General features: G+C 34.2%; 1 protein-coding gene across 1 annotated transcript in view; it reads right to left on the bottom strand.

The window, feature by feature from the left end:
* Positions 1-25,825, bottom strand: part of Tmc1 (transmembrane channel like 1) — a 163,765-nt gene that overhangs the window by 103,562 nt on the left and 34,378 nt on the right. Inside the window, exons 2-4 of the mRNA XM_046459450.1 lie at positions 24,440-24,487; positions 18,766-18,928; positions 13,020-13,148 (exon numbers count right to left, since the gene is read on the bottom strand). Of these exons, the coding sequence (XP_046315406.1) occupies positions 13,020-13,148; positions 18,766-18,928; positions 24,440-24,487 (340 nt within the window). The remainder of the gene's footprint in view (positions 1-13,019; positions 13,149-18,765; positions 18,929-24,439; positions 24,488-25,825) is intronic.

Below are 25,825 nucleotides of genomic sequence, written 5' to 3' on the forward strand. Positions count from 1 at the left end.
ATCCTTCAACAAGCGAATAGATTTTCTTCTCAGCAGCAAATAGATCCTTCTCTAAAAGAGACCGTATATTATACCACAAAGCAACTCTTAGCAAATACAAAAAAGTAGAGATACTACCCTTTCTTCTATTAGATTATAATGGAATGAAAGTAGAAATCAATCTTAAAATAAGAAATAAAAGCTACTCCAACACCTGGAGACTAAATAATATGCTACTGAATGAACAACGGGTTGCAGAAGACATCAAGGATGAGATTAAAAACTTTTTAGAGATGAATGAGAACAAGTACAACATATTGAAATCTCTGGGACACTTTCTAAGAGGAAAGTTCATTGCATGGAGTTTATTCCTTAGAAGAAGAAAAAGTCAACAAATAAATGACTTAACATACATCTCAAAGCCCTAGAAAAGGAAGAACAAATCTACACCAAAAGCAGAAGACAGGAAATAATTAAAATCAGATCTAAAATCAATGAAATTGAAACCAAAAAAATATTAAAAATAATTGACAGGGGCTAGGGATGTGGCTCAAGCAGTAGCGCGCTCGCCTGGCATGCGTGCGGCCTGGGTTTGATCCTCAGCACCACATACAAATAAAGATGTTGTGTCCACCGAAAACTAAAAAATAAACATTAAAATTTCTCTCTCTCTCTCTCTCTCTCTCTCTCTCTCTCTTAAAAAATAATTGACAAAACAAAAAGTTGGCTCTTTGAAAAAATAAATAAAATTGACAGACCCTTAGCCATGCTAATGAACAGAAAGAAAGAGAAAACTCAAATTACTAACCTACATGATAAAAAAGGAAATATCACAACAGACACTACAGAAATACAGAAGATAATTAGAAATTATTTTGAAAACTTGTACTCCAATAAAATAGAAAATATTGAAGGCATCGACAAATTTCTAAACTATAATTTTCCCAAACTGAATCAGAATGATGTATACAATTTAAACAGATCATTTTCAAGCAACTAAATAGAAGATGCCATCAGAAGCCCACCAAACAAGAAAAGCCCATGACCAGATGGATACACAGTCAAGTTCTACAAGATCTTTAAAGAAGAACTAATACCAACACTCTCCAATTTATTTCAGGAAATAGAAAAAGAGGGAGCATTTCCAAACTCATTCTGTAAATCTAATATCACCCTAATTCCAAAACCAGGCAAAGACACATGAAAAAACAAAAACAAACAAACAAACAAACAAAAAAAAAAACCAACTTCAGACCAATATCTCTAATGAACATAGATGTAAAAATTCTCAATAAAATTCTGGCAAATCGAATACAAAAATGTATCAAAAAGACAGTACACCAGGATCAAGTGGGGTTCATTGCAGGGATGCAAGGTTGATTCAACATACGGAAATCAATAAATGTCAATAAATGTAAATCATCACATCAATAGACTTAAAGATAAAAATTATATGATCATTTCAATAGATGCAGAAAAAGCATTTGACAAAATACAGCACCCATTCATTTTCAAAACACTAGAAAAACTAGGGATAACAGGAACATATCACAACATCATAAAGGCTATCTATGTTAAGCCCAAGGCCAACATCATTCTAAATGGAGAAAAATTGAAAGCATTCCCTCTAAAAACTGGAAAAAGCAGGGATGCCCTCTTTTAACACTTCTATTTAACATAGTTCTTAAAACACTGCCTAGAGCAATTAGACAGATGAAAGAAATTAAAGGGATACTGATAGGTAAAGAAGGACTCAAATTAGAACTATGTGCTGACAACATGATTCTATACCTAGAAGACCCCCCCAAAAAAAATTCCACCAGAAAACTTCTAGAACTGATACATGAGTTCAGCAAAATAGCAGGATACAAAATCAACACCCATTAATCAAAGGCATTTCTGTATTTCAGTGACAAATCCTCTAAAATGGAAACGAGAAAAACTACCTCATTTACAATAGCATCAAAAATAAAATAAAATACTTGAGAATCAACTTAACAAAAAGGTGAAAGACCTCTACAACAAAAACTACAGAACACTAAAGAAAGAAATTAAAGAAGACATTAGAAGATGTAAATATCTACCTTGTTCTTGGATAAGCAGAATTAATATTGTCAAAATGGCCATACTGCCAAAAGCACTATATAGATTTAATGCAATTCCAATCAAAATCCCAATGACATTCCTCATAGAAATAGAAAAATCAGTCTGAAATTCATCTGGAAAAAAAAAGAGACCCAGAATAGCTAAAGCAATCCTTAGCAAGAAGAGTAAAGCAGGTGACATCACTATACCAGACCTTAAATTATACTACAGAGCAATAATAACAAAAACAGCATGGTGTTGGCACCAAAATAGACTTGTAGACCAATAATACAGACTAGAGGACACAGAGACTAACCCACATAATTTCAGTTGTCTTATATTTGACAAAGGTGCCAAAATGTAACGGGGAAAAAAGATAGCCTCTTCAACAAATGGTGCTGGGAAAACTGGAAATCCATATGCAACAAAATGAAATTAAACCCCTATCTCTCACCATGCACAAAACTCGATTCAAAATAGGTCAAGGACCTAGGAATTAAACCAGAGACACTGTCCATTAGAATAAAAAGTAGGCCCAAATCTCCACCATGTCAGAGTAGGCCCCAACTTCCTTAATAAGACTCCTATAGCGCAAGAATTAATATTAAGAATCAATAAGTGAGATGTATTTAAACTAAAAATCTTCTTCTCAGCAAAAGAAACAATCAATGATGTCATTAAAAAGCCTACTAATTGGGAACAAATTATTATCATATTTTTATTCACATCACTGATTGTTTCTTTTGCTGAGAAGAAGATTTTTAGTTTAAATACATCTCACTTATTGATTCTTAATATTAGAGCACTAATCTCTAGAATATATAAAGATCTCAGAAATCTTAACACCAAAAAAACAAATAACCCAATCAATAAATGGTTCAAGGAACTGAACAGACACTTCTCAGAAGAAGATATACAATCAATCAATAAATATATGAAAAAATATTCAACATCTCTAACAATTAGAGAAATGCAAATCAAAACTCTTCTAAAATTTCATCTCACTCCAGTCAGAATGGCAGCTATTAAGAATACAAACAACAATAAGTGTTAGCGAGGATTTGGGGAAACAAGGTACACTCATACATTGCTGGTGAGACTGCAAATTGGTGCAGCCAATATGGAAAGCAGTATGAAGATTCCTTGGAAAACTGGGAATCAAACCACCATTTGACCCAGCTATCCCACTCCTCACCTATACCCAAAGTACTTAAAAACAGCATACTACAGGGACACAGCCACATCAATGTTTATAGCAACACAATTAACAAGAGATAAAACTGTGGAACTAACCTATATGCCCTTCAGTAGATGAATGGATAAAGAAAATGTGGTGTTTATACACAATGGAATATTATTCAGCATTAAAAGAGAATAAAATCATGGCATTTACAGGTAAATGGATGGAGCTGGAGAATATAATGCTAAGTGAAATTAGCCAATCTCCAAAAAAACAAATGCCGAATGATTTCTCTGATTTAAGGAAGCTGATTCATAATATGCTGTGTTTGGGGGGTGGACATGGGAGGATTAAATGAACTCTAGATAGGGCAAAGGAGGAAAGGGGAGGGAGAGGAAGGGAGGGAGCAAGGGGTAGGAAAGACGGTGGAATGTGATGGTTCTCATTACTCTAAGTACATGTATGAAGTCACGAAGGCTGTGACTCTACTTTGTGTACAATGAGAGATATAAAAAATTGTGCTCTATGTGTGTAATATAAATTTTAATGCATTCTGTTGTCATATAACAAATTAAAATTTTAAAAAAAAATTAAATTCCCCAAACTTGCTTTACAATAGGGAAAAATACTAATATTGTTATTGTCCCTTGAACCTCATTCTATTATGCATATAATGCCTACTTGCAGCATCCTCATGTGGCTGAGTGACAAATATCTCACATCCATGTTCTTATAAGGCTACCTTCATGACTTCATCTAAACGTACAGGGAATAAATTTAAATAATATCCCACTTGGAATTAGGGCTGCAACATATCAAAATTCAGGGACAGGGACAAATACATTCTCTATATTACTCTTTTTTGAGGAAAGTTTAATAACTCCAAAGTGTTTTATTCATTTGTAAAATGTTCATTATAATCTTAAATTTGAAAATAAACCTACTAAGTGTTTCTCTTTCAGTGTTTATAAAATGGATATTTAGATGTTTCACAAAAGAACTGGGAACTGTTTCTCACATACAAGTCTTCCTGTAGTTGATAGTATGTACTGAATATTCAAGAAAGACTTTTTCAAATATTCATAAATAATGATTCTGCTGTTTCATCTGTTCATGGTTAAGATAATTTTAAAAGCTAAAATAAATATGTAAGCTAAATAAAACAAGGCAGATCAAAAAGAATTAACCACAATAATTTGCTAAATACTCACAGCAATATAGCATGTATGAAAGGCTAACTCTTGTAACAGACAATTTCCTGGGACATTGTTCTTGCTTAATAGAAGTATGTAACATGAAGACTGGTTATTAACTGAAAAGACTCATTCCAATGCAATGAGAATAATGAGTCAGATTATTGTGACAGATGAGCTCTAACATGAGTGTTGAGCGATTGTTGACCTCAACCAAGAATTGATTTATCTTGAATAAAATGTTCTCCTATTTAAGGTGAATTAAAAAAAAAAGTAGAGGAAGAGGAGGAGACAAAAAAAATAAGACAAACTCTATGGATGCTAAAAATTTGGGAGAAATTTTTAGAATATAAAATGAAAAAATATTTTGCCAGGTATTTAGATTAAAAAAATAGAATAAGAAGTCACTAATACACTTTCAACCTTTATATGGAATCCTGAAGTTACAGAATAATATTTGTCTTTTTTATAGGCAGCTGTAATTCGAGCATTTTATTGTTGATTACAGACTAAATAACGATCAATTCTTTTTTTTTAAATTTATTTATTTTTTTTATTATTTTTTTAATTGGTTGTTCAATACATTACAAAGCTCATGACATATCATCTTCCATACATTCGATCAATTCTTACGTTAGTCCCTACTCTCATTTGTTCCTGATTAGTTTCCTTTAGCATAAACTTGGTTAATCAAAGGACACATATCCCAAAGGGATACTGGAACTGATTCATACTGGCTCTCAAAACCCACTGATCATTAAACTTTCAGGAATTTCTTAAACTACTATTAAACTGCTGGTAGTTTGAAATTGTTCATAATGGAAGGATTTACACCATAGAAATTGGCAAATACTATAAATCAGGGCATTTGAACTAGGACATTCCTTGTCCTGTATTCACTTAGTCATCCAGGCCCTTTAAACATTCCCTTCATGTTCATGGTTCTCATGCCCTGCAAGTTAGTGTACAGCAACAACAACAACAAAAATCTCCATCAACATTATCATCCCCACACAGGAAACATTAATGCTTACGATACATGGGATGCTATGTTAGGTTTTGAGAAAATTAAGAACAATAAGATACCTTTCACGTTCTGAGAAGCTCAAAATCTCTTCTGAAAGGAAGATTTGTAATTCAAAATATGTAATAAAATGCAGAAAACAAGAGAATCAAATGAATAATAAGAGTCTTTTTGAGTCTTATTTCTATAGGAATTAGCAGAGAAAGGAGCTCTAAGGGCAGTTGAAGGCTCTAAAGCCTGCAAGAAGCACAAGATGTCAAAAAAGTGAAGAGGAGACTGGAAAGAAGACCTAAAATATACCTAGCATTCCTAGAGAACATTAGGACTATTTTATTGGGAAATATGGTTAAAATGAGTAGTGTGGCACAATAGAAAAAGTAGGAAGTTTTGGATATGTAGTTACCTGGATTTTAATCCTCACGTAAACAGTTTGGGCTGTGTGCAGCCACTTTATCTCTGTCAATCTCAGTTTTCTTGTCTTTAAAAGGGAATTATTTTCTATTTTACATGTTCTTATAAGGAATAAAGGAGTTAATGTGTGAACATCTATTAGTATAAGATCCGATACACAGTAGACACAACACACACACACACACAGAGATGATTCTATCTCTAAGACCTCATGGTCACCATCATCAATAACTGAGAAGTCAATTTAGAAAGGAAGTTGGAATTCAAGTTTAGGTAAAACTCATAGGCAAGGTCAATTTCATGGGACTGTGACTTATGCTGTTGGGACCATGCACTTAGAAGAGCCCTGTACTCAAACTAAGTCTCCGCCATGGCTATCTTGAAATTGTTAATAATTGAAGTTTTAAATTATTTTTGAAAAGGAGATTCCACATTTACATTTTTCACTAGGTTCTGCAAATTATGCAGCTGTTCCTACAAACAGGATGTGTTAAACATAACTAATAAATAAATAGGTAGCATATGATATACAGATATAATTGATATAATTTGTACAGGTTGGTAACCTGTAACACATACCAAAGAAAGACAAAACACAAAATATGACTAGTAAGAATATTATCATTAGAAAAGGATGGAAGGACAAAGTCATGATCCTGCCTCTTTGGGAATGAATACCTGTCTCCACTAACCTTACCACTCAGTGGAGTCATTCCATCTGATTCTATTCTTCTCACATGTGCTCTGTCCAAGAAATACAGATACAACCCATAGCACTATAACAGGTCAACTGACAAGCTATCATTATGGTCAGGTGTACTTGTCCCACGTCATTCCAATACAGCAAGTGCCTATCCTTTGCCCAGGTCATATTCATTCTGTCTGCCCCTCTGGAACCTCAGTCCTTTTAGCAGCATTAACAGCAGGATTGCAGTGACCGGACAAAATGACATTGCCAAACTCAGGATAGAGCATTGAGATTCTGTTGCTTATGGCCCGACTCTAAAGCCACTCTATCTGCATCCTGCTAATTGATCCCTTTCTTTCCTCTCATTTCTCACTGTGTTTTAAATGATCTTCATAAACCATGTGATTCTCGAGCATTTGTAATTTGTTCTTGAAGCTTTTTAGATCTCTGACTTCTGGGAGAGCTTGTCTGTTGATGTACCAGCAAATTGCATCACAGCAATTTTCCACCAGCCAAGTTCAAATCAAAGCTCCATCACTTGTTAGTTATCTGGCAATAAAGAGTTACTTATCCTCTCAGAGATTCAGTTTCCTTATATGTAAAGTCAGAATAATAATATCTTTCTTGAATTAGAATCGAGAGTAATAAGTGGAATTGTGAAAGTAAAATAATAAGTAACATGCATTCAATGATTACTATGCGCCATGCACTATTTTAAGTGCTTTATGTCTATTGACTGATTTAATCCTTTCAGTAACTCTATGGAGTAGTGCTATTTTTATCCTTACATAGAGTGAGGTCATTGAAGTTGAAGAAGCTAAGAAACATGCCCACAGCATACTGCTTAACACTGTGTATGAACTTATTAAGTAGTTGAAAAATTGAATGTTAATGTTACATTTTGATGAACAAAATTCAGATTCATTAACTGTCTACAGATTCTCCCTTCTTTTGGTGAAAATATAAATAAATAAATCCCTGTAGCCTAGATAATGTGTTGTGCAAGAACTGAAGACCTACATTTCAGTTGAGCTATTATTTAAAAAAGAACTCAAGACCGTTGAAGTATGTGTTAGTGTGTACTCATATTTAAAAGTCCTCTTGAGTGGAATCTTTTATTCCTTCACTATGTCAGATGAAAGAAAGGCCTTCGTGAACTAGCATATAAACCATGATTATTGCTCATGAAAATCTCAAGTTCCAAGAAAGCTAGTGAGGAAGGGGGTAAGGATGGGAGCCGAGAAAATAGTTTCCCCAAAGTTCTCCCAGATGACTCCAGCAGAGGAAATCAACAGTGGTTTGTTCTCACTTTTCTAGAAATATATTAGTTCCCCCTACCAAAAAATAAAACAAAATTAGATTTAAAACAAAAAAAGTACTACCGGATGAACAGAGACAGAATAAGGAGGAATGTTACCTTAATGGCTCACTGACAGTTTCTAGCACCTGTTAAGTGTAAGTGAAGTCCTAAGGGTAAGTTTCTTGGCTTTACTGGGCGTCTCATTAATAAATCACCAGGCATAGTCAGCCAACGGACAACTCCCAGAAACACTGAGTCAGGGTGCTACAAGAAATTAAAACAGTCTATATATGTATAAGAGCCAATTTCATGAAAAAGCATAGTTGGAGTACTATACCTTAATCTATGGACCCATGAAATGTCAGAACTGACTTCTTCCTAAAATCAACATTTCAAAATATCCAACTCAGTGTTGTTTTTTAGTTGCCATGGAAGTACTCCTTTTTTAAATAAATGTTTTATATGGAAGTATTATGGTTTAGATGTGAGGTGTCCCCCCAAAGCTCACATGTGAGAAAATGCAAGAAGCTTCAAGGAAGAGATGACTGGGTTATGAGATCCTTAACCCAATCAGTGGATTAATCACCTGATGGGATTTATTGAGTGGTAACTGAAGGCAGGAGAGGTGGGGGGGGGGGCTTTGGGGTATATATTTGTATATGGTAAGTGGAGATCTGCTTTCTGATTATCATATGAGCTGCTTCCCCTTACCACACTCTTCCACCATGATGTTCTGCATCTCTTTAAGCCCTGAAGAATGGAGCCTACTGTCTATGGACTGAGACCTCTGAACTTACTCCTCTACAATTGTTCTTTCAGTCATAGCAGCAAAAAAGCTGACTGAAACAGAGTATCTTATATAGAATGTAGACAAGTCTGTTCTGGTGGAAATTGCCATGTGGCCAAGTGGTCCTCCCTCATAACTCTGCCCACCTGGCACTGAACTGATCCTACCAAACCACCTGACTACTGAGGATAACAGGTTGAAAATTATAGGTCATAATATAAACTCTTCACTTTATAAACAAACAAACTGGGGTTCAAAAGGTGAAGTCGGAAGTAGCTCTGAAATCACAATCAATTTTCTTCATTTTCAGGACTAAACCTATTCTACTGTAACAAAATCAGGTGGTTGTTTATTTAGGTTTAGTCATAAGGGCTTTTAATTTACTACACATAATGTTATGATATAGTTAAAGGTTTTAGGTTTCAGGAGAGTAATAAGTAGACCAGTTATTTTCCACCTAAGTGTTTCATGTCAGCTGTGGTGGCTGCCACCAAGTTAGAGCTGCCACATTTCACAGGTAGGAAAGATCTAGTTATCCTCAAGCCTATGAACAACAACAAAAAAAGCAGAATATACTTAATATTTTCATTGATAGATATGTTTAAGTGAAGTAACTAATTTAAAAATTGAAATTGACATACAGGTAAGTGGAAGCAGTACTACTATTTCCCTTTTTCCCACCCCTGTCAACACACATCTGATCTGTTTAGTAAATTGCCCAAAGAACAGCAGAATGTTTTCTGTTCTCAGCATGGAAGACAGTGGTTCTAAGTCCTCACCTTTTGCAGTGACTTTTAGAATAAAAAATAAAAATACATATTTGGGGCCAGCACAGCTGCCCCCCTCCACCCAGAGATTCTCATTTACAAGGTTTAAGGCTGCATGTATGTGTGGAACAGTGTAACTACTTACATTAACCATTTTATTACCTTGATCCCTGAGGACATTCCTGTTTATAGTGGTATCTGTTCTTGAAAAATGTGGAAGCAATTCCTGAACCTCCTAAGCATCCTCAGAATCACAGCTGAAGCTTCCCTGTAGCTTTATTCTATATACCTCCTTGAAACTCTGACCCTATTTAAAATCTATTTTAGAAGTTTCACAAGCGTTTCAGAGTCCAGAAGATAAGTCTTGGAACTAAGATACAGATCCAAACCTGTGATAAAAACCTCTGTTCCAATAATATTGAGCCTGGTGTCTTAGATGTCATGGAATCAGCAGAATCAAACTGGAAGCTAATTCTGAGAATCATAATAATTCTTAGAAAAACTCTCAGGGTAGATTTCTCTGAAAGAAACAAAGGGTGAAGGGAAAGCTAGCTGACCCCCCCTCACCACCCCGTGCCTTAGCAACACTGGGAAAGAGGACCAACCCCTCACCTCGCCCCATCTTCCCCCCAAATGCTATGAAATGACTGGAATCCATAAGGGATTCCAATGCTCAAAACAGCATTCAAAAACACACAAAGGAAGACAGGTCCAGTACTTCACACCAACAGCTTGATCACCAATGAGGCTGACACCAAGAGAATCAGGCTGGCTGTGAATATTAGCAACCCTTTGCAGAGGTGGGAAGCCACAAATTAAAAACCACTCCTGGCCATGAGGAAGCATCAGAAGACAGTGAGCCTTGCTGACAGGTGAGCAGCCTCAGTGGTTTTTTTCTCTGGGCTTAAATGTGCACTTCCATTCTGCAAACCGACGACTTTGGCTTTGTTGTTGTGACTCACTGTCTTGGTAACATGCCTAGCTTGCTCCCCAGATACCCTCGTGGAAGGCAACAAATTCAAATGCCTACAAGGTCCAATCAACAGAATAAACAAGTGATGTGGACGCCTTGGGAACTCTGCAAACTGAAGAGTGAGTGAATGTCTTATTCATAGGGGGTAGTCCTTGCTTAGTCCCAGCTGTTGTAGTAATGTAGTAATGTGGGAACCAATCTTCCACTTGTCGATGAGAAACTGAACTTGTTTTTCAAATGTAAAATCTCCCACAATTAAAAGTTAGACTAAAAAAGTATGTGGGCCAAATAAAAAATACCTATGTCATTGATTCAGCTGTTGACTTCCATTTTCAACCTTTATCCTAGTGCTAGAGTCTTGTGTTGTTCTTCTTTTCATGTCAATTTCTATTTCTCCACATTTTTAAAAACTCTTTAATTTCTGGACTCCAGCCCAGGACACCAGAACATAGAATCTGCCATAAGATTACCCTGAGGGTATGTTTTGGAAGATCTAAGAGGTCTGGCCCTGGATTCTGCCAAATTATCAAGATGCTCTTTCTTTCCTTTTGTTGGGACCTCAAAATCTGATAATTAATGCAGACTACAACTAACATGTCTCCATGCCCCCAGGTCTGCCTGTGGCTAAGCCTGCTCCCACCCAGCCCTGTGAGATCCCAAACCCTCTCCATCTCTCCTGCCATACTGCAAGTAATAAGGCATCATTAAGTCTATTCTTAGAAGAAATAATAATTATAATTGGGTTTCCCAGCCAGGTGCTGTGTTCTGGAACCATTCTAAATGTTTCATGTGAATTACCCCACTTTATATTTCCTACAACCTTGCAAATGCAATTTCATAAGAAACCTGAGGTCAGAGGAACTACACATCTCATCCAATTTGGCACATCCATTGAGTGGATGTTCTGAGATTAAATTCAAGTTTGAAGCCTGTATCTACTCTACTGTCCTACATGGGAGATAAATACAGGAGAGTTGGGGATAGGTATTTCTACAAGGGGAGACACTCTTTGATGTTCTTCCTCAATTTTATGCTTTGAAACCTTACAATATTATCATTTTACAACTTTATCACTTTGTATACATAGTTACCTGTGACTTTTGCATCATTACTATTTCAGAATATATTTGGGATTTTAGGGGGCATTAATATATCCAAATATATTTTACGGGGAGTATAGGGCTGCCCAATTTCCATTTTGCCAAGTAAGGATGCTTCTACACCTATAAATTAGCATCATTATTACTTCATTAAATGAAAATTATTTTAATGTACAAACATACACACATGCATGTGCACACACACACACATACATGACTAGTATATCATGAAACAAAGACTGCTATTAACCACTGCCTTCAATCATGATGGATGTGTATGTGTGCACATGGAGTTCCCAGACAATTGTGCGATGTTGCAAAAGTTTTCCTGGGAGACTATTATTTGGAACTTAAAAAACCTTATTCCACAAAAAAAAAGAAAGCTATAATATTATGAGTGCAAATATTATTATGATTAGATACCAGGACATAGATAGCAGAGGTTAGATCTAGCATATCTTCAAGTTTGTTTCTGTTTTATTTATTTATTTTTTTATTTTTTAATTTTTTGCTGTTTTGTATATGAGATGACTGAGACTCTGGGAAGTTAAATGATTTCCTTAAATAACACACAAGTTTTCGCAGAGTCAAGGACAGATGTGAATTTTACTGATACCTACTTCAGTTCTTTTATATATCACCAGAGACAATAATAGTATACTATCATTTTAACAGCATTATTAGTGAAATAGACTGGGGAGAGGGTAGTTTTGAAAATTAACCAAAAATGGTTTGTGGAAAAATGATAGAGATGGAAACATAGCTGTCAACATAAACACATTCTCTTCTGCACATCGCATCTCCACCAACTATCCAGGCCAGGGAATATAGTATGATTCTCAAGGGAGAATCTGCTTCCATCCCCCAGAAAGGTAGACTCCTTTGATTTTTGCATGTGAGAAGTTTACGAATCTGTGTGCTCTGAGTATGTTTGCAACCATATCAGCAGTCAATTAAGATTGAAATTGGGTCACTGATGTGTTACCAGGGAATAGCTATTAGCATAACCCTTAATTGGAATACTATTTACTGTTCTGTTGGCTTAGCATCCTCCCTCTGCTTTCATCAGAGCTGTAACATGAAAAGATCATTTGAGTCCAGGAACCTGCAGAGAAACAAGAGCACACAACTGCACACACTTGTAAAATTCAAATATATTATCTCTTTCAGGGGATGGTAACCAATGTATTAAACTAAGAAAACTCCAAATTAAGGAATAAATGTGGCCACAGACATTAAAAGACTCTAAACAATGAATTTGCTTATAATTGTTCTAAATTTATAATTATTTGCCCAGTCTCTCTTATGATATGGGACATATGTGTGTATGTATGCATGTATATACATATGTACACAAACATATAATATATATATAATGTGTGCATATATATCACATATGTATATATGACTATAAGCAATATATAAGTGTCATACATATATATAACACTATCTATAACATATAGGTAATAAAGAGGGATTTAGGAGATCAATAACAGGGAAACTGTTTATACATATGAAAAATAGCAACATACTTGAGAACTTCAATTTTCTTCTCCATCTTCCAAGGTTTGCATTTAACGGTCGCAATTATTTGTCTCTTTTCATCTAACTCTGCCTTCAGTCTTTCCAATTCCTCTGCATCAATTTCCTCTTCTTCTTCCCTATAAAGGAAAGAAAAAAACATAAGATAGGCTTTGCTTGACTTTCACACTTACAAAGACTAATATCAGATGCTTAGCCTCCCCCCACCCCCGCTTTTTTTTAACTCATCTGGAGACAGTGCTAAGACCCATAAGCATTACAACCCACATCTGAACACTGTTGCAGGTGACTGGGATTCTCATGACTTTAAACAATAGTGTTGACATGCTGATGTCCTGAGAATAAACTCTTCTTTTATATCTACAGCTTTGAGTTGTCAGAACTAGAAAAAATCTATGGAAAGGATAGTTCCTGATCTATAAGGATATTTCCCTCTCCTCTCTGTTCCCTATATACCTTTCCTCCCCAATTTTACATCCGGATTTTAAAACTTTATTTTTCAACAAAAATTTAAAAATTAGAGGTGGAGATGTATTTGAAATGCCTTCAATTTTTTTAAGTTAACCCTGTCTCAAGAAAATGAGGGAAAAATTGCAATAGGGAAGAATAAAAATCTGTCAAAGGCAACCTAATCTGTTAATTAAACTCAAAACCTCAATTGATAAAATTCAACTTTTAAAATATATTTGGTGGAAGCAAATCCTTTGAAGACACTTTCAAAGAAATTTAGTTTCTCACCAAGCAAATGAAATGTTTCTTTTCTGTGTTCTTAGTATTACAAAAACCTTATAGGGTCCAGAAATTGAAGAAAAGAAAATCTAAACATGAGTGACATGATTTCCACTGGAGGAATATAACACTATATTGTAGAAATAAATTTTTTTGGTCATAGATTGTTTCAGTTATGAAGCTACTGTCTCAATGCCAACATAACCTTTTATATTTACTATTGTGATAATGGGGTTGGGACTGTAAATAACATTTTTGCTTTAGCACCTGGCTCAATTTTATACTTAGACAGCAGGAGATACTAAGAAGTGACTCCGTCTTTTCCAGCTGCTTCCTGTGGCTTCCAGGACTACTTCCTGTCTGTTCCTTGGGTAACACTTCCTCCTCCACTCCAGGAACTGAAGGGGCTTTCCACAGCCGCAGGTAAGTCTAGTATGCCAGTTGTGCCAACTATAGCAGAATCCATTTCACCACCTTTCCCACAGGGACCAGTCCTCTGGGCTTAGGCCCCTCTGCAGAGGTCTTCATCTCCTGGGGGTTAGCGCCCTAGGTCCCTCACTATACTTCCAAATTTTCATTTCAGTCTTTCCATTGTTCTTTCAGCCCTTGACTGGCTGTTGCTTCCTGTAATTGCTACCACCATACTCTAGTTCTCTTTTTGCCTTTTCAGTAGGCTAATTAAAAATTATTTTATTTATAACTCCTAACTCTTAAGCTCTCTGTTCAATTAGTTGTTGACATATCTCTCCTCGCTAGACCCAGACTGATAAAAAATTATAGATTATTCAGTGTTACTCAGAGGCACGCTTAGTTGTTCACGAAACTCATGATCAGACAGTGGGAATATGATAAATCTATTTTTAAATTATTAATCATAACACAAGAGGACATAACCATAGTTTCACCGCCCACCCTAGAAAATGACTATGCAATCCTTTCTTTCTTTGCTACCAATCCATAGTTTTTAAATTATTCAATTTTTGTTTATAAAAACAAAAATTTGTATTAACCCTCTAAAATAATACCTCCTATTCATAATTTGTATTTTAAACAATTTAAATATTTTGGCTAGAATAGTAATTGTATTTCAAGAGAACAGTGGAAGTACATTCTACTAAGATCCAATGCTGGTTGCCATTGGGTTGTCTCTGTTTTAATTATTTGGTTCTTCTAAAATCCTATGGCACTACATAACCAAGCCATAAAATATTTAATATTTTTTACTACACCTACATTCATAGTTCTTTGTATCTTCCTTGTTTGCCAATTAGAATCATATGTAGGCTGGTTTATCTTAGGAGGGAAAAATATGTTTTAATAAGAATAATTGAAATCATCACCCTATAGATGTATTTACATCAAAATTAAACAGATAAGTGTTTTACTAAAAACAAATAAAACTAGAAAAAAGTAAAATTTCAAGAAACTATCAATAATAGAGTATATTAGAAAAGAAAAAGAGCTTTAACCTTAATAATTTTATTATTTGATATTTTAAGCTCATAGCTTGCTTACCTTTCCAAAAAAGTTCATGATATTTGCATGTAAACACTTAAAACTTTACATTGCCAAGCTTCCAGTAAGAATCATATATAAAACAGCATCTTATTTAATTCAACATCATCAAAGAATAAGACAATAAGCTATTTAATATGTAGATTTACCACGGTGCCAAATCATATTTCTATATATGCCACTTTTCAGAACCATTTAATAGAAACCTTCTAACATTAATGTTTTATATGCTTAGCCTATCCAAATTCTTATTCCTTTAAAAATCATAGGAAGTATCTTTAGTAGCCTCTCTTCTCACTATCCTTGTGAGAATGGTTTTTACTTCTCTAAGACTCCATACCGCTTGTTTTATGCTTCTTTGGCACATAAAATTATTTCAAAATAATATGTGTTGAAGTGGCCTCTTCTTGTTGCATTATGAATTTATGGAGCTAGAGAAATATTTATTGAATAAATGTATGTGTATAAAACTTTCTTGGATGATTTTGAGTTATCATCCTGAATCAAAGTGCACTAAAATATAACAATGCCCTGAAAGATTAATATGTGTGGAAAGACATTTATTCCTGTACTAAATGATCCCAGACAGTATATTTTTAAAAAGTCTTTGTTGTTAAGTGTTGATTGCTGTCAGGAGGAGCATGCTGTGCTTCAGGGTACCATGGCTGAAAGATAAGTTACCTTTGAATATGCAAGTAATTAAAATATTATTCTCACCAACATTATAGAGAAACTTCTTCTCTAGGAACCACTCAAAGAAAGGGCTAATCATATGAAGAAGATCTAGCCTACATGTTTCATCTTCTAAAATATAGGGCTAATCTATGCAAGAAAGGCTCTCTATCTTAAGTTTGATTAAACAACATTTGTTAGGAAAAAGAAGACATAATATGCTAAATTTCTCTCTACTATAAATATATTACTTATTCTCTTAAAACTGGGTCAGGAAAAGTATGTAATATTATTAGAAATACTCCAAAATGTCTAACAAGGCAGTATTTTTTAACTGTCTCTAAAGATAGTTAGTTTCACAACCTTAGTTTTAGTTGGTTTAAAATGTTTTGTCAGTGCAAGAGAAATTCTCTAAGGCATTACTTGAACATTTAAATTAAAAAGACCCTGAATTAATTAACCTAAATAAATGTGCCCTGATTTGCCTACTAATTTTCTTCAAAATATATTTGCTAATAAATTTTATTTTTTAAAAAAAGGTTCTTACCTTTAAAACAAACAATAGAAAATAGACCCTAAAATATTGATCAGAACTATCAGTAATCATAAATAACTGATGATACTATTTGGAATAAATACAAATTGTGGCGATAATAATATAATTTGTAAAATCTATGGAAACAAAGCTCGGCTATGTGGAGGAATGGGAAGATAGGGAGGCAAGGGAGGCACATATGAGTCATTGTGGGCTTTTTAAAATCAAGATAGATAGAGTGGGACTAGCTAAAGAGACATTGGCATAGCAACAAGATTCAGCTGACTCATGTGGCTCTATTTCCTAGAGGTAGAGCATTTGACATGGGGTTCCTAAGCACATTAGAAAAGCTAAGAAATTCCCACCCAGCTTACCTTTTTAGAAGGAATTTTTCATGGGTATAAATAAAAAGGAAAAGAAAATTCTGAAACATAGCTGGAATCATGCATATATTTATTAATGATGCTTTTTTCAGTGAACTATCACTGTCTGAAAGCATAGACTTTGCTAATATGACATATTTCTGTATAATAATAGTATTAACAATCGTAATATGAGGAACTTAAAATTGCATTACAATTTATTTTTGCAAGGAGAAAAGCTTCTTGAAAAGAAAATACAAATAAAAGTATCAGATTCAAGTTTAAAGCAAGTGATATATTAGTACTCAGAGAAGACGTGGTGGAGTTCGGGGAGAAGTAAGGGAAAAAAAGAAGATAGGAGAAGGGACATGTAAAAATTTAAACTACAACAAAGTAGAATTGGGTGGGGTTGCTTTTGTTCTAAAAGCAAAAATGGTCTATTAATGCTAAGCTTCTCTACCTACCACAATTTTTAGATGGTTACATTTCACAGCCATTATTTATGAGGAGTAATATAGTAGAGCTATAATATAAGACACTGGAGTGTCTTGGGAGGATATCTGAGAAAGTTTTTCATCATTTTAAGTCCAAAGCGTATCTGAATTCTACTGCCTATTATGATTCACACAGCCCTATTGCCTTTGTGTAGCAACTAGGTTGGCAGGACCCTTTAATCCTTTCCAAGGGATCTGATTTTCTATCATGGAAGTGTTTTATGGGCATACTTTCCCTTCCTACCTGCCAACTGAAAATTTCTAGAAAGACAAGTGTACTAGTCAGCTTTTAATTGCTGTGACAAATAAATAAAAAGAAAAACAACTTAGAGGAGGAAAGGTTTATTTTGACTCATGATTTCAGAGATTTCAGTTCACCATCCATTAACTCCATTATTTTGGACTGAGGTGCATCAGAACACCATGGTGGAAGGGTGTGGCAAAGGAAAGCTGCTCGGTTCATGGCAGCTATGAAGCACAGAGAGAATGGAGCCAGGTATAAGAATATCCTTCCACAGCATGCCCCCAAGGAACTACATCCTTCAACCATGTCCTACCTGCCTGTAGTTCCTTCCAGTCATCCATTTAGTTATCAATTACTTCATCCACTGGTCCAATCACTTCATCCTTCATGATCCAATCACTCCCCCCAAAGCTCCCCCTCTGAATATTGCTACATTGAGGACCATGAGATTTGGGGAACATTCAAAATCCAAACCATAACACCAAGAAAAGTAAATAATTATCTTGAATTTTTTGTAAATAGCTTTAAATATATTACTCTTTACAAAATCAGCATTCACTAAAATGTTGGAATTAAAGATGTTGGGCTATATTAAACAATGAAATGATAACACCAATCCTCTATAACAGAGACCAACACAATTTCTTTCTGTCAATATCCAAGTTGTTAATATGTTATGCTTTGACTAATACATATAATTCTGTCCCATATTCTTTTCTGCTTTATTATTATTATTAATTATGCCTTTAAAACTATTAAAAAAAAAACATTCTTAGCTTTTGGACTACATTTAGCTATAGTATGCAACCCCTTCTCTATAAGGTAAAGTTATTTGACTCACTCCTTAGGAGTTTTCTACTTAACTTAGATAACAATGTATACAATTAATGGGATAATTTTCAAATATCTTCTTCATTATAAATTCTAATGACCTATGACAACTTGAATCTTTCATAAGGTAATTTCTCATAGTCCATTTTTAGTATATTTTCATTTTCAAATTTATTTCAATTATTAAAATCTGTTTGATTAAGTGAAATAAAATGGCAGGATCAGTTTAAGCCTGTCTTTCTAAAATTAGTTTTAATTACCAGCTTTAAGACCACCTAAAAGGAGTGGTCTTCCTTCAGTGTCAGGTGCTTTTTAATTACTAATGCTTTCAGTTATATATCAGGACTAACTTACGCTCCTCTTTTCAACCTCCTCCTTCTTTCTTTTTCTCTTGCCTTCCTTGTTTCTTCATCCTCTGGTTCAGGTATTGGGTCATCCTCATTGATAACATCTCTGGTCCGTTTCCTCTTTGGTCTCAAACTCTCTCTTCTAGGTAGCTTTTCTTCTTCTTCTTCACCTGAACACACAAATTGATGATTCAATGAGCAATATCAGAAAGTTCTCTTTTTCACAACAAAGTTTATTCTTACTTTTTTATAACTAGTGTCATACATCTGAGACCACAACCCCACAATTAATTGTCTAAATAAATTGTTTAAATAAATTTATCTAAATTTTCATTACTTTTGTAGGTCTTTTACTCAAATATGTGAATATGGGTCTCAAAATATTATTATTTCTTAGAGTTCCAGTTTTTATTTATTTGGATAACTAGATGACTTTGAGTTTAGTATCATACCATGACTTTTAAAGCCATGTAAATATGAGAGGTTACAAAGCCAACACAAGTGGTTGAGTTATAACTACCATGTGCATATTACTGCCACTGTCTTAGAATAAAGAATAGGACTCACAAGAGAGTGCTACAACTAGAATAATTTTAGAGAAATTCAGTCAGCCCTAGAGATAACTTCCAATTCAGATTATCCATGTCCTTCTACTGGTTTTTTATTTGTTTTGTTTAGTTCCGAGATGGGGAGTGGGGGTGGGATCTTACTATGTTGCTCAGATTCCTAGGCTCAAATTCCTAGGCTCAAGTGATCCTCCTGCCTCAAGCTCCCATATAAATAGATAGGACTACATATGCACACCAACATACCCAGCTTTTCTTCATTTTTGACTCTAAATATTTCTTTCCTCTTTTTTCAAAACACTTCTTGTCCCTTTAAAAATAAATGTGGTAGTATACATATTTACTTAATTCACTGTTAAATTCCATCAAACATTTGAAGAAAAATTAAAGTTAATTCTTCTGAAATACTTCATTACAGTGAAAAGGAGGGAGCATTTCCAAACAAATAATGTAAGGCTTGCATTACCCTAATGCCAAAGACAAAGATACTGCAATTAAAGAAAACTACTTGTCTAATATTCCTGGTAAATAAAGATGCAAAAATTATGAACAAAATTCAATAATTTAGTAAAATGGTAATACAGCACAACCAAGTGGGTTTTATCTCTGGGATGTGAGAATTGTTGAACATACAAAAATCAAATAATAGATACTCTACATTAACAAAATAAAGGATAAAAATATAGGTCATAGCAATAGATGGAGAAAAAGTATTTAACAAAATTGAATACTTCTATGCAAAAACTTTCAACAAACTAGGAACAGAAGGAATTTACCTCACTATAATGAAGTCTAAGGCCAACAAAATATTCATTTTTGTTTGTTTGCTTGTTTGTTTTTCTAAGATCAGGAGCAAGGCAAAGATGCCCACTCTCAACATAGTACTAAAAGACCTAAACAGAGCAATTAGCCTAAAAAACAGAAGAAAGAAAAAAAATAGTATTCAAATTGGAAAAGAAAAATAAAACATCTGAAATAAAAATTTGCAGAGGACATAAATTTTGTATGTAGAACATCCTGAAGACTCCACAAAAATCTATTATAATAAATAAATAAGCTTGTTAAAAATTTTACAAAACAAAAGTAACACAAAAATTGTTGCCTTTCTATACACTATGAACAAACTGAAAAGAAAACTAATGGAGGAATTACATTTACAATACATGGAAAAGAATAAAATATTTAGGAACAGCTTATGCAATGAGGTTCAACTTATACTTACAATTTAAATACTTATTTACTGGAAATTATAAATTGTGATGAGTCAAGTTAAAGATGGCACAAATAAATGGAAAGATATACCATGTTCATGAATTGAAAAATTTAATATCATCAAAATGTTCATACTATTTAAAGATTCAACACAATCCCAGTCAAAATCTGTCATCATTTTTACAGGAATAGACTGAAATTCCGAAAGTTTATATGAAACTAAAAATGATCCCAAATAGCCAAAACAATTTTTATTAAGAATGACAAAGATGGGAGCATCATACCACCACCTTATTTCAAAGTAAATTACAAATATATATTAATAAAATATACATATAGATCAGTAGAACAGAGCAGACAGTCCCAAAATAAATCTATGTATATTTGAGAAGGTTGTGAGGAATACACAAAGGGGAAATAATAATTTCTTCAACATATAGCATTGGATGTGTTGAATATCTCTATGTAAAAAAAAAAACTGAATATCTATATACAAAAAAACTAAATTAGATGCTTATTTTATATTATACACAAATATCAATTAAAATATATTAAAGATTTAAATGTAAGACATGGAATTGTAGAATTCCAAAAAGAATCATGGGAGAATATAATATTGATTTTTGTAAGGATTTATTGGACATGGCAACAAAAACAAAAATAGATAAATAGGACTTAATCTAATTAAAAGCTTCTGTACATCAAAGGCAACAATCAAAAGAGTGAAAAGGCAACCTCTAGAATGGGAGTAAATATTTGCAAACCATATATCTAATAAGGGATTAATATTTAAAATACACAAGGACTTCTGTAATGAAATAGTAAAATGAAAATAGGAGTAATAGTCCATTTTTTTTTAATAGCCAAAAGTCTTGAATAGAAGTTTCTCTAAAGAAGAAATACAAATGACCAACCGGTATTAAGAGATGTTCAATATCACTAACTACTAAGAAAGGCAAATCAAAACCACAATGAGATGCTAGCTTACATGTTTTAGGATCCATCAATTATTTATCCAAAAGAATTTAAATCAGGATCTTTTAATTTATTCTAATTAGTTATACAGGACAGTAGAATATATTTTGATACATCATATATAATGGAGCATAATTTCTCATTCTTCTGGTTATACATGATGTAGAATCCCAGGGGGGTCTTATAGTTATATATGTACATAGGGATATAATGTCTGATTCATTCTACATCCTTCCTACCCTCATACCCTCTCCCCTCCCTTTACTCCCCTCTACCTAATCTAAAGTAACTCTGTTCTTCCATAGCACATCCCCACTGTTGTGAATTAATATCTGCATATCAAAGGAAACATTAAGCCTTTTGTTTGTGGGGATTGGCTTGAAATTAGGATCTTGAAGAGACACTGTCATTCCCATGTTGATTGTAACACTACTCAACAATAGCAAAGATATAGAACCAACCTAAACAATGATCAACAGATAAGTGAAATAAGAAAATGTAGTATATGCATACAATGGAATATTCAGGCTTTAAATGCAGGAAATTTTACTATATGTAATAATGTGGATGAACTTTGAGGATATTATACCACGTGAAATAAGTCAGTCACAGAACAAACAATGCATGATTACACTGACATGAGGCATCTAAGTTGCTTAAACTCAAAAGCAGAGAAGCTAATGGTGGTTGCCTAGGCACCAAGGAAAAGGGAAGTTATTGTTCAATAGAAATAAATTTGCAATTATCAAAAAAAAAGTTCTTAAGAATCTGCTATAAGTCACAGTGCCTATACAAGTTAGTCATCTGTATCCTTGTGTTACACATCCACAGATTCAACCGATCTCAGATTGAAAATATTCAAAAAAATAACTGCTTTAACTGAATGTGTACAAACTATTTCCTGTTGTTATTCATAAATGACAGAGTATAACAACTAAATGCTCAATTAACAACTTGAGCATCTCAGGATTTTAGCATCCACTGGGATCCTGGAACTAATCCCCAGCAGGTACTGAGCACTATAGTTAGCAATACTGTTTTGTACACTTTTTTGTTAAGAAGATAGATCTCATATTGTGTGCTGTTATAACAATTAAAATTTAAAAAATACTGAAAGCATATTAACCAATTTGACCTTGTATCATTTATAGAAAGTCTACCTAACAACACCAAAACATACATTCAGGGCACACTGAACATCCACCAGAAAAAAATCATATTCTGGCCCATGAACAAGTGTTAGTACATTTAAGGTTGGCACCATATAAGGCATTATTTCAACCACAGTGAGCTAAATTTTAAAGTAGCTGTTAAGAACTTTTTAAAGGGTAACGATAGATAGGTGAGGGAGATGGAATTCGGAAATAAATTGGCTTGAAATCATTAAAAAAAAAAACCTGAACTATTAAACTTGCAATATTTTACCCATGGATGAAACATACATCTGAAGTCAGAATTTGACAAGGATCTGACTCCTATATAAGGAGGCACCTATATTAGGAGGCGTGTGTCAGATCTAGAGAATGGAAGAATTGGAATGTTATTTCTTCAGAGCCCTTCTTCCACCCTTATCCAGATAACCTTCCCCTGCTCCAACCTGTTACTAAGGTAACCTGTCTCAGGGATGTCCCTCCCTACAGGGAGTTGTTAATTGTGCCCCTATCTGCCCAGATCACTCCAACTTATCATCTGCAGCCCATCTGCTGCTAACCTTTTGTCCATCCCACAGAGCATCTCCTGGGCCTAGTCAAGTACACAGGAAGGAGAGAGATAAAGGGAAGCAGGAAAACAAAGGAAGGCTAGGACCTATAAAAAAGGCAGAACACCTGCTTCTTGGGATACCAGGATACCAGCTATGGCCCACTTTTCCCTCCCGGGAGAAGTCTATGTTACCCCTTTTTAAATAAACCCTGCTTTAAATGCTTGCCTTGGCGTGCTTCTCTAATGTTATACTTCAACATGTGAGGGAGCAGAACTTGTCACTGGTAACTGTGGGTATCACATCGTTCAATGAATTATTATTTAGAAACAGAAAGTAGTCTTTAATACCTTATCTGGATTACATGTTTTAAATTCTAAAAAGTGAATGTTTTATGTTTATCTACTAAATGCAGACTGGTGTGCAATGCTACCCTTTGGAATGGACTTGGTTCTCTACTCAGGTCATGCTACCAGGATCTATGTGAAATTCTGGGCTCTTTTCATTTAGGAGGCACCTATATAATCAAAACAATTGGCATTGTGAGCATTCACTGGCTGCCTGGCTATGTTCTGGATATTGAACTGATAGTTCCAGTGTCCCCTAATTGAAATCTTTTTTAGAGGCTGCTTTGTTTCTTTATTTCTTTTTTTTCCCCCCAAATCAAAGTTTTTGCTCATATAATGGTCAATGGTCTTTCTCATGTTCCCGTCCATGAATGGTCTGGTACCTGAAAAGGGGTCACAATTCATGCTCTTGAGATGAGCCAACACAAAGTAAAACAGAGCAATTTGGAGACAATACCCATGAATTTGGTACCATAAAAATAAATAAAACTTATTCTTTCATTTTAATTGAACCACCTGGTCAGCTCATTTAAAATAGCCAATCTGTTCTATTGGATAGATTCAGTCTTAGAAAAAAACATTTTATAGACAAAGGCATTTCCAGGGAAAAAAGGTGAGTAATAAAAAAGCAAAATGTTATGAACTACCATCTAATTGATCATGGTCAAATTATAAACTGGGTACATGTGGATGTGTACCAATTGAATAGAACCTAGAGTGAGGATCATTTTTCTGGACTTAATCCCTTTTGTGAGACCATCAAAAACCACTCACACACAGGAGTCCTTATATGTGATGATCCAAGCCCACAGGTGACAGCATCACCCCCTGAATTTATTGCTGTCCACAGGACACATCCCAAATGGCCTTATCCCTTCTTACTTGAGCTTTCCTCGGTGTCATCTTCTTTTTCCTCAACTTGGATTTTCACTGTTGAAGAAAGAACAAAAGTATAGCAATTACTTAAACAGCTGTATGATTATTTGTAAATGGTTCTTACTTTTATTATTTTCATTGTTAATGTTTTTGTGCAGTTAATAAAAACATTTTAGTTCACTTGTCAAAATGAACATTACCTTATACAGCCCTACATAAAGATTCTATTTCATTGCCTTCAGAGATTTGCAAAACATACCAGCCATAAGCCTATTAGCTCAATACAAAATAACTTCAATGAAAATAAATTCTATATGAAAATTCTATATTACAATAGGTACATTGGGGTTTACTGAGTCATTTCATTTTATAAGAAATTGGATTGCTAGCAAAGCTATAGGCACATGCCCAAACAAATTAGGTTATTATAACCAAATTAACTACTTAAAAATAGAAAATAATTCATTCCAACCAGTTTCACCAAGCATCAAAAAATCTGTAGAAAAAAAAATGCTTAAAGTCTGATCTTTCCTACTTCAAATATTCCTACAGGTATTACATTGATCCGGCTTAAATTTGCCAGTACATGATTCACCTTGTTAATATGAAAATTGGTGATTTTCTAGTTCAATATAATATAACACTATTACCCACCCCAAACTTGTACAGTCTGTTTTTTTTTCTGTTTTGCTTCATTTTTACAAAGGAACATATAGGTTTTATAAAAACTTAATGTTTTCACTAATGTATGCATTGGTCACAGTTCTAGTAAGTCACCCAGAGACAGAGCTCTATGACTTGCCTTGGTTAAAAAATGAAAAGTACACCATTCCTTAAAAAACAAAGTCTAAATTGGACACAGTAGTTCACATCTATAATCCCAGCTACTTGGGAGGCTGATGCAGACAGATTAGTTAAGGCTAGCCTGGGCAACTTACTGAGAGCATATCTCAAAATTTAAAATGTTTTTTAAGGGTTCAGTAGTAGAGCACCTATGGAGCTATTCCCCAGCCTCAACCCCACCCCACCCCCCACACTTATTATAATGTATTAATTTTACTAATTTTTATATAATGTGAAATGGTATAAATCCAAAAAAGCAAAGATGACAATGTTACCATGAGCAGATGAAACAACAATTTCTGCTTTAGCACTGTCAAAGGTTATTATTCAGAAGCTGATAGGCATATGTAAGGCAATGCATGCCAAGAGTGTAAATTCCACTCACAAAGCAGATTATTATAAAAGCTTTCAAACAGTATTTTCATAAAAATTTTTAGGATATGCAAAAATGTTATCACTCAACATCAGCCTCAGGATGTGAAAATAAATGTTCTTTTGTTCACAGTGGACATATGCCTTCTATTGCTAGCGGTAACTGGATCTACCCAG

The sequence above is a fragment of the Marmota monax genome, unplaced genomic scaffold (assembly GCF_021218885.2).
Source record: "Marmota monax isolate L192 unplaced genomic scaffold, Marmota_monax_Labrador192_F-V1.1 WCK01_AAM20220418_F8-fsc00059, whole genome shotgun sequence".
Taxonomy (NCBI): Eukaryota; Metazoa; Chordata; class Mammalia; order Rodentia; family Sciuridae; genus Marmota; species Marmota monax.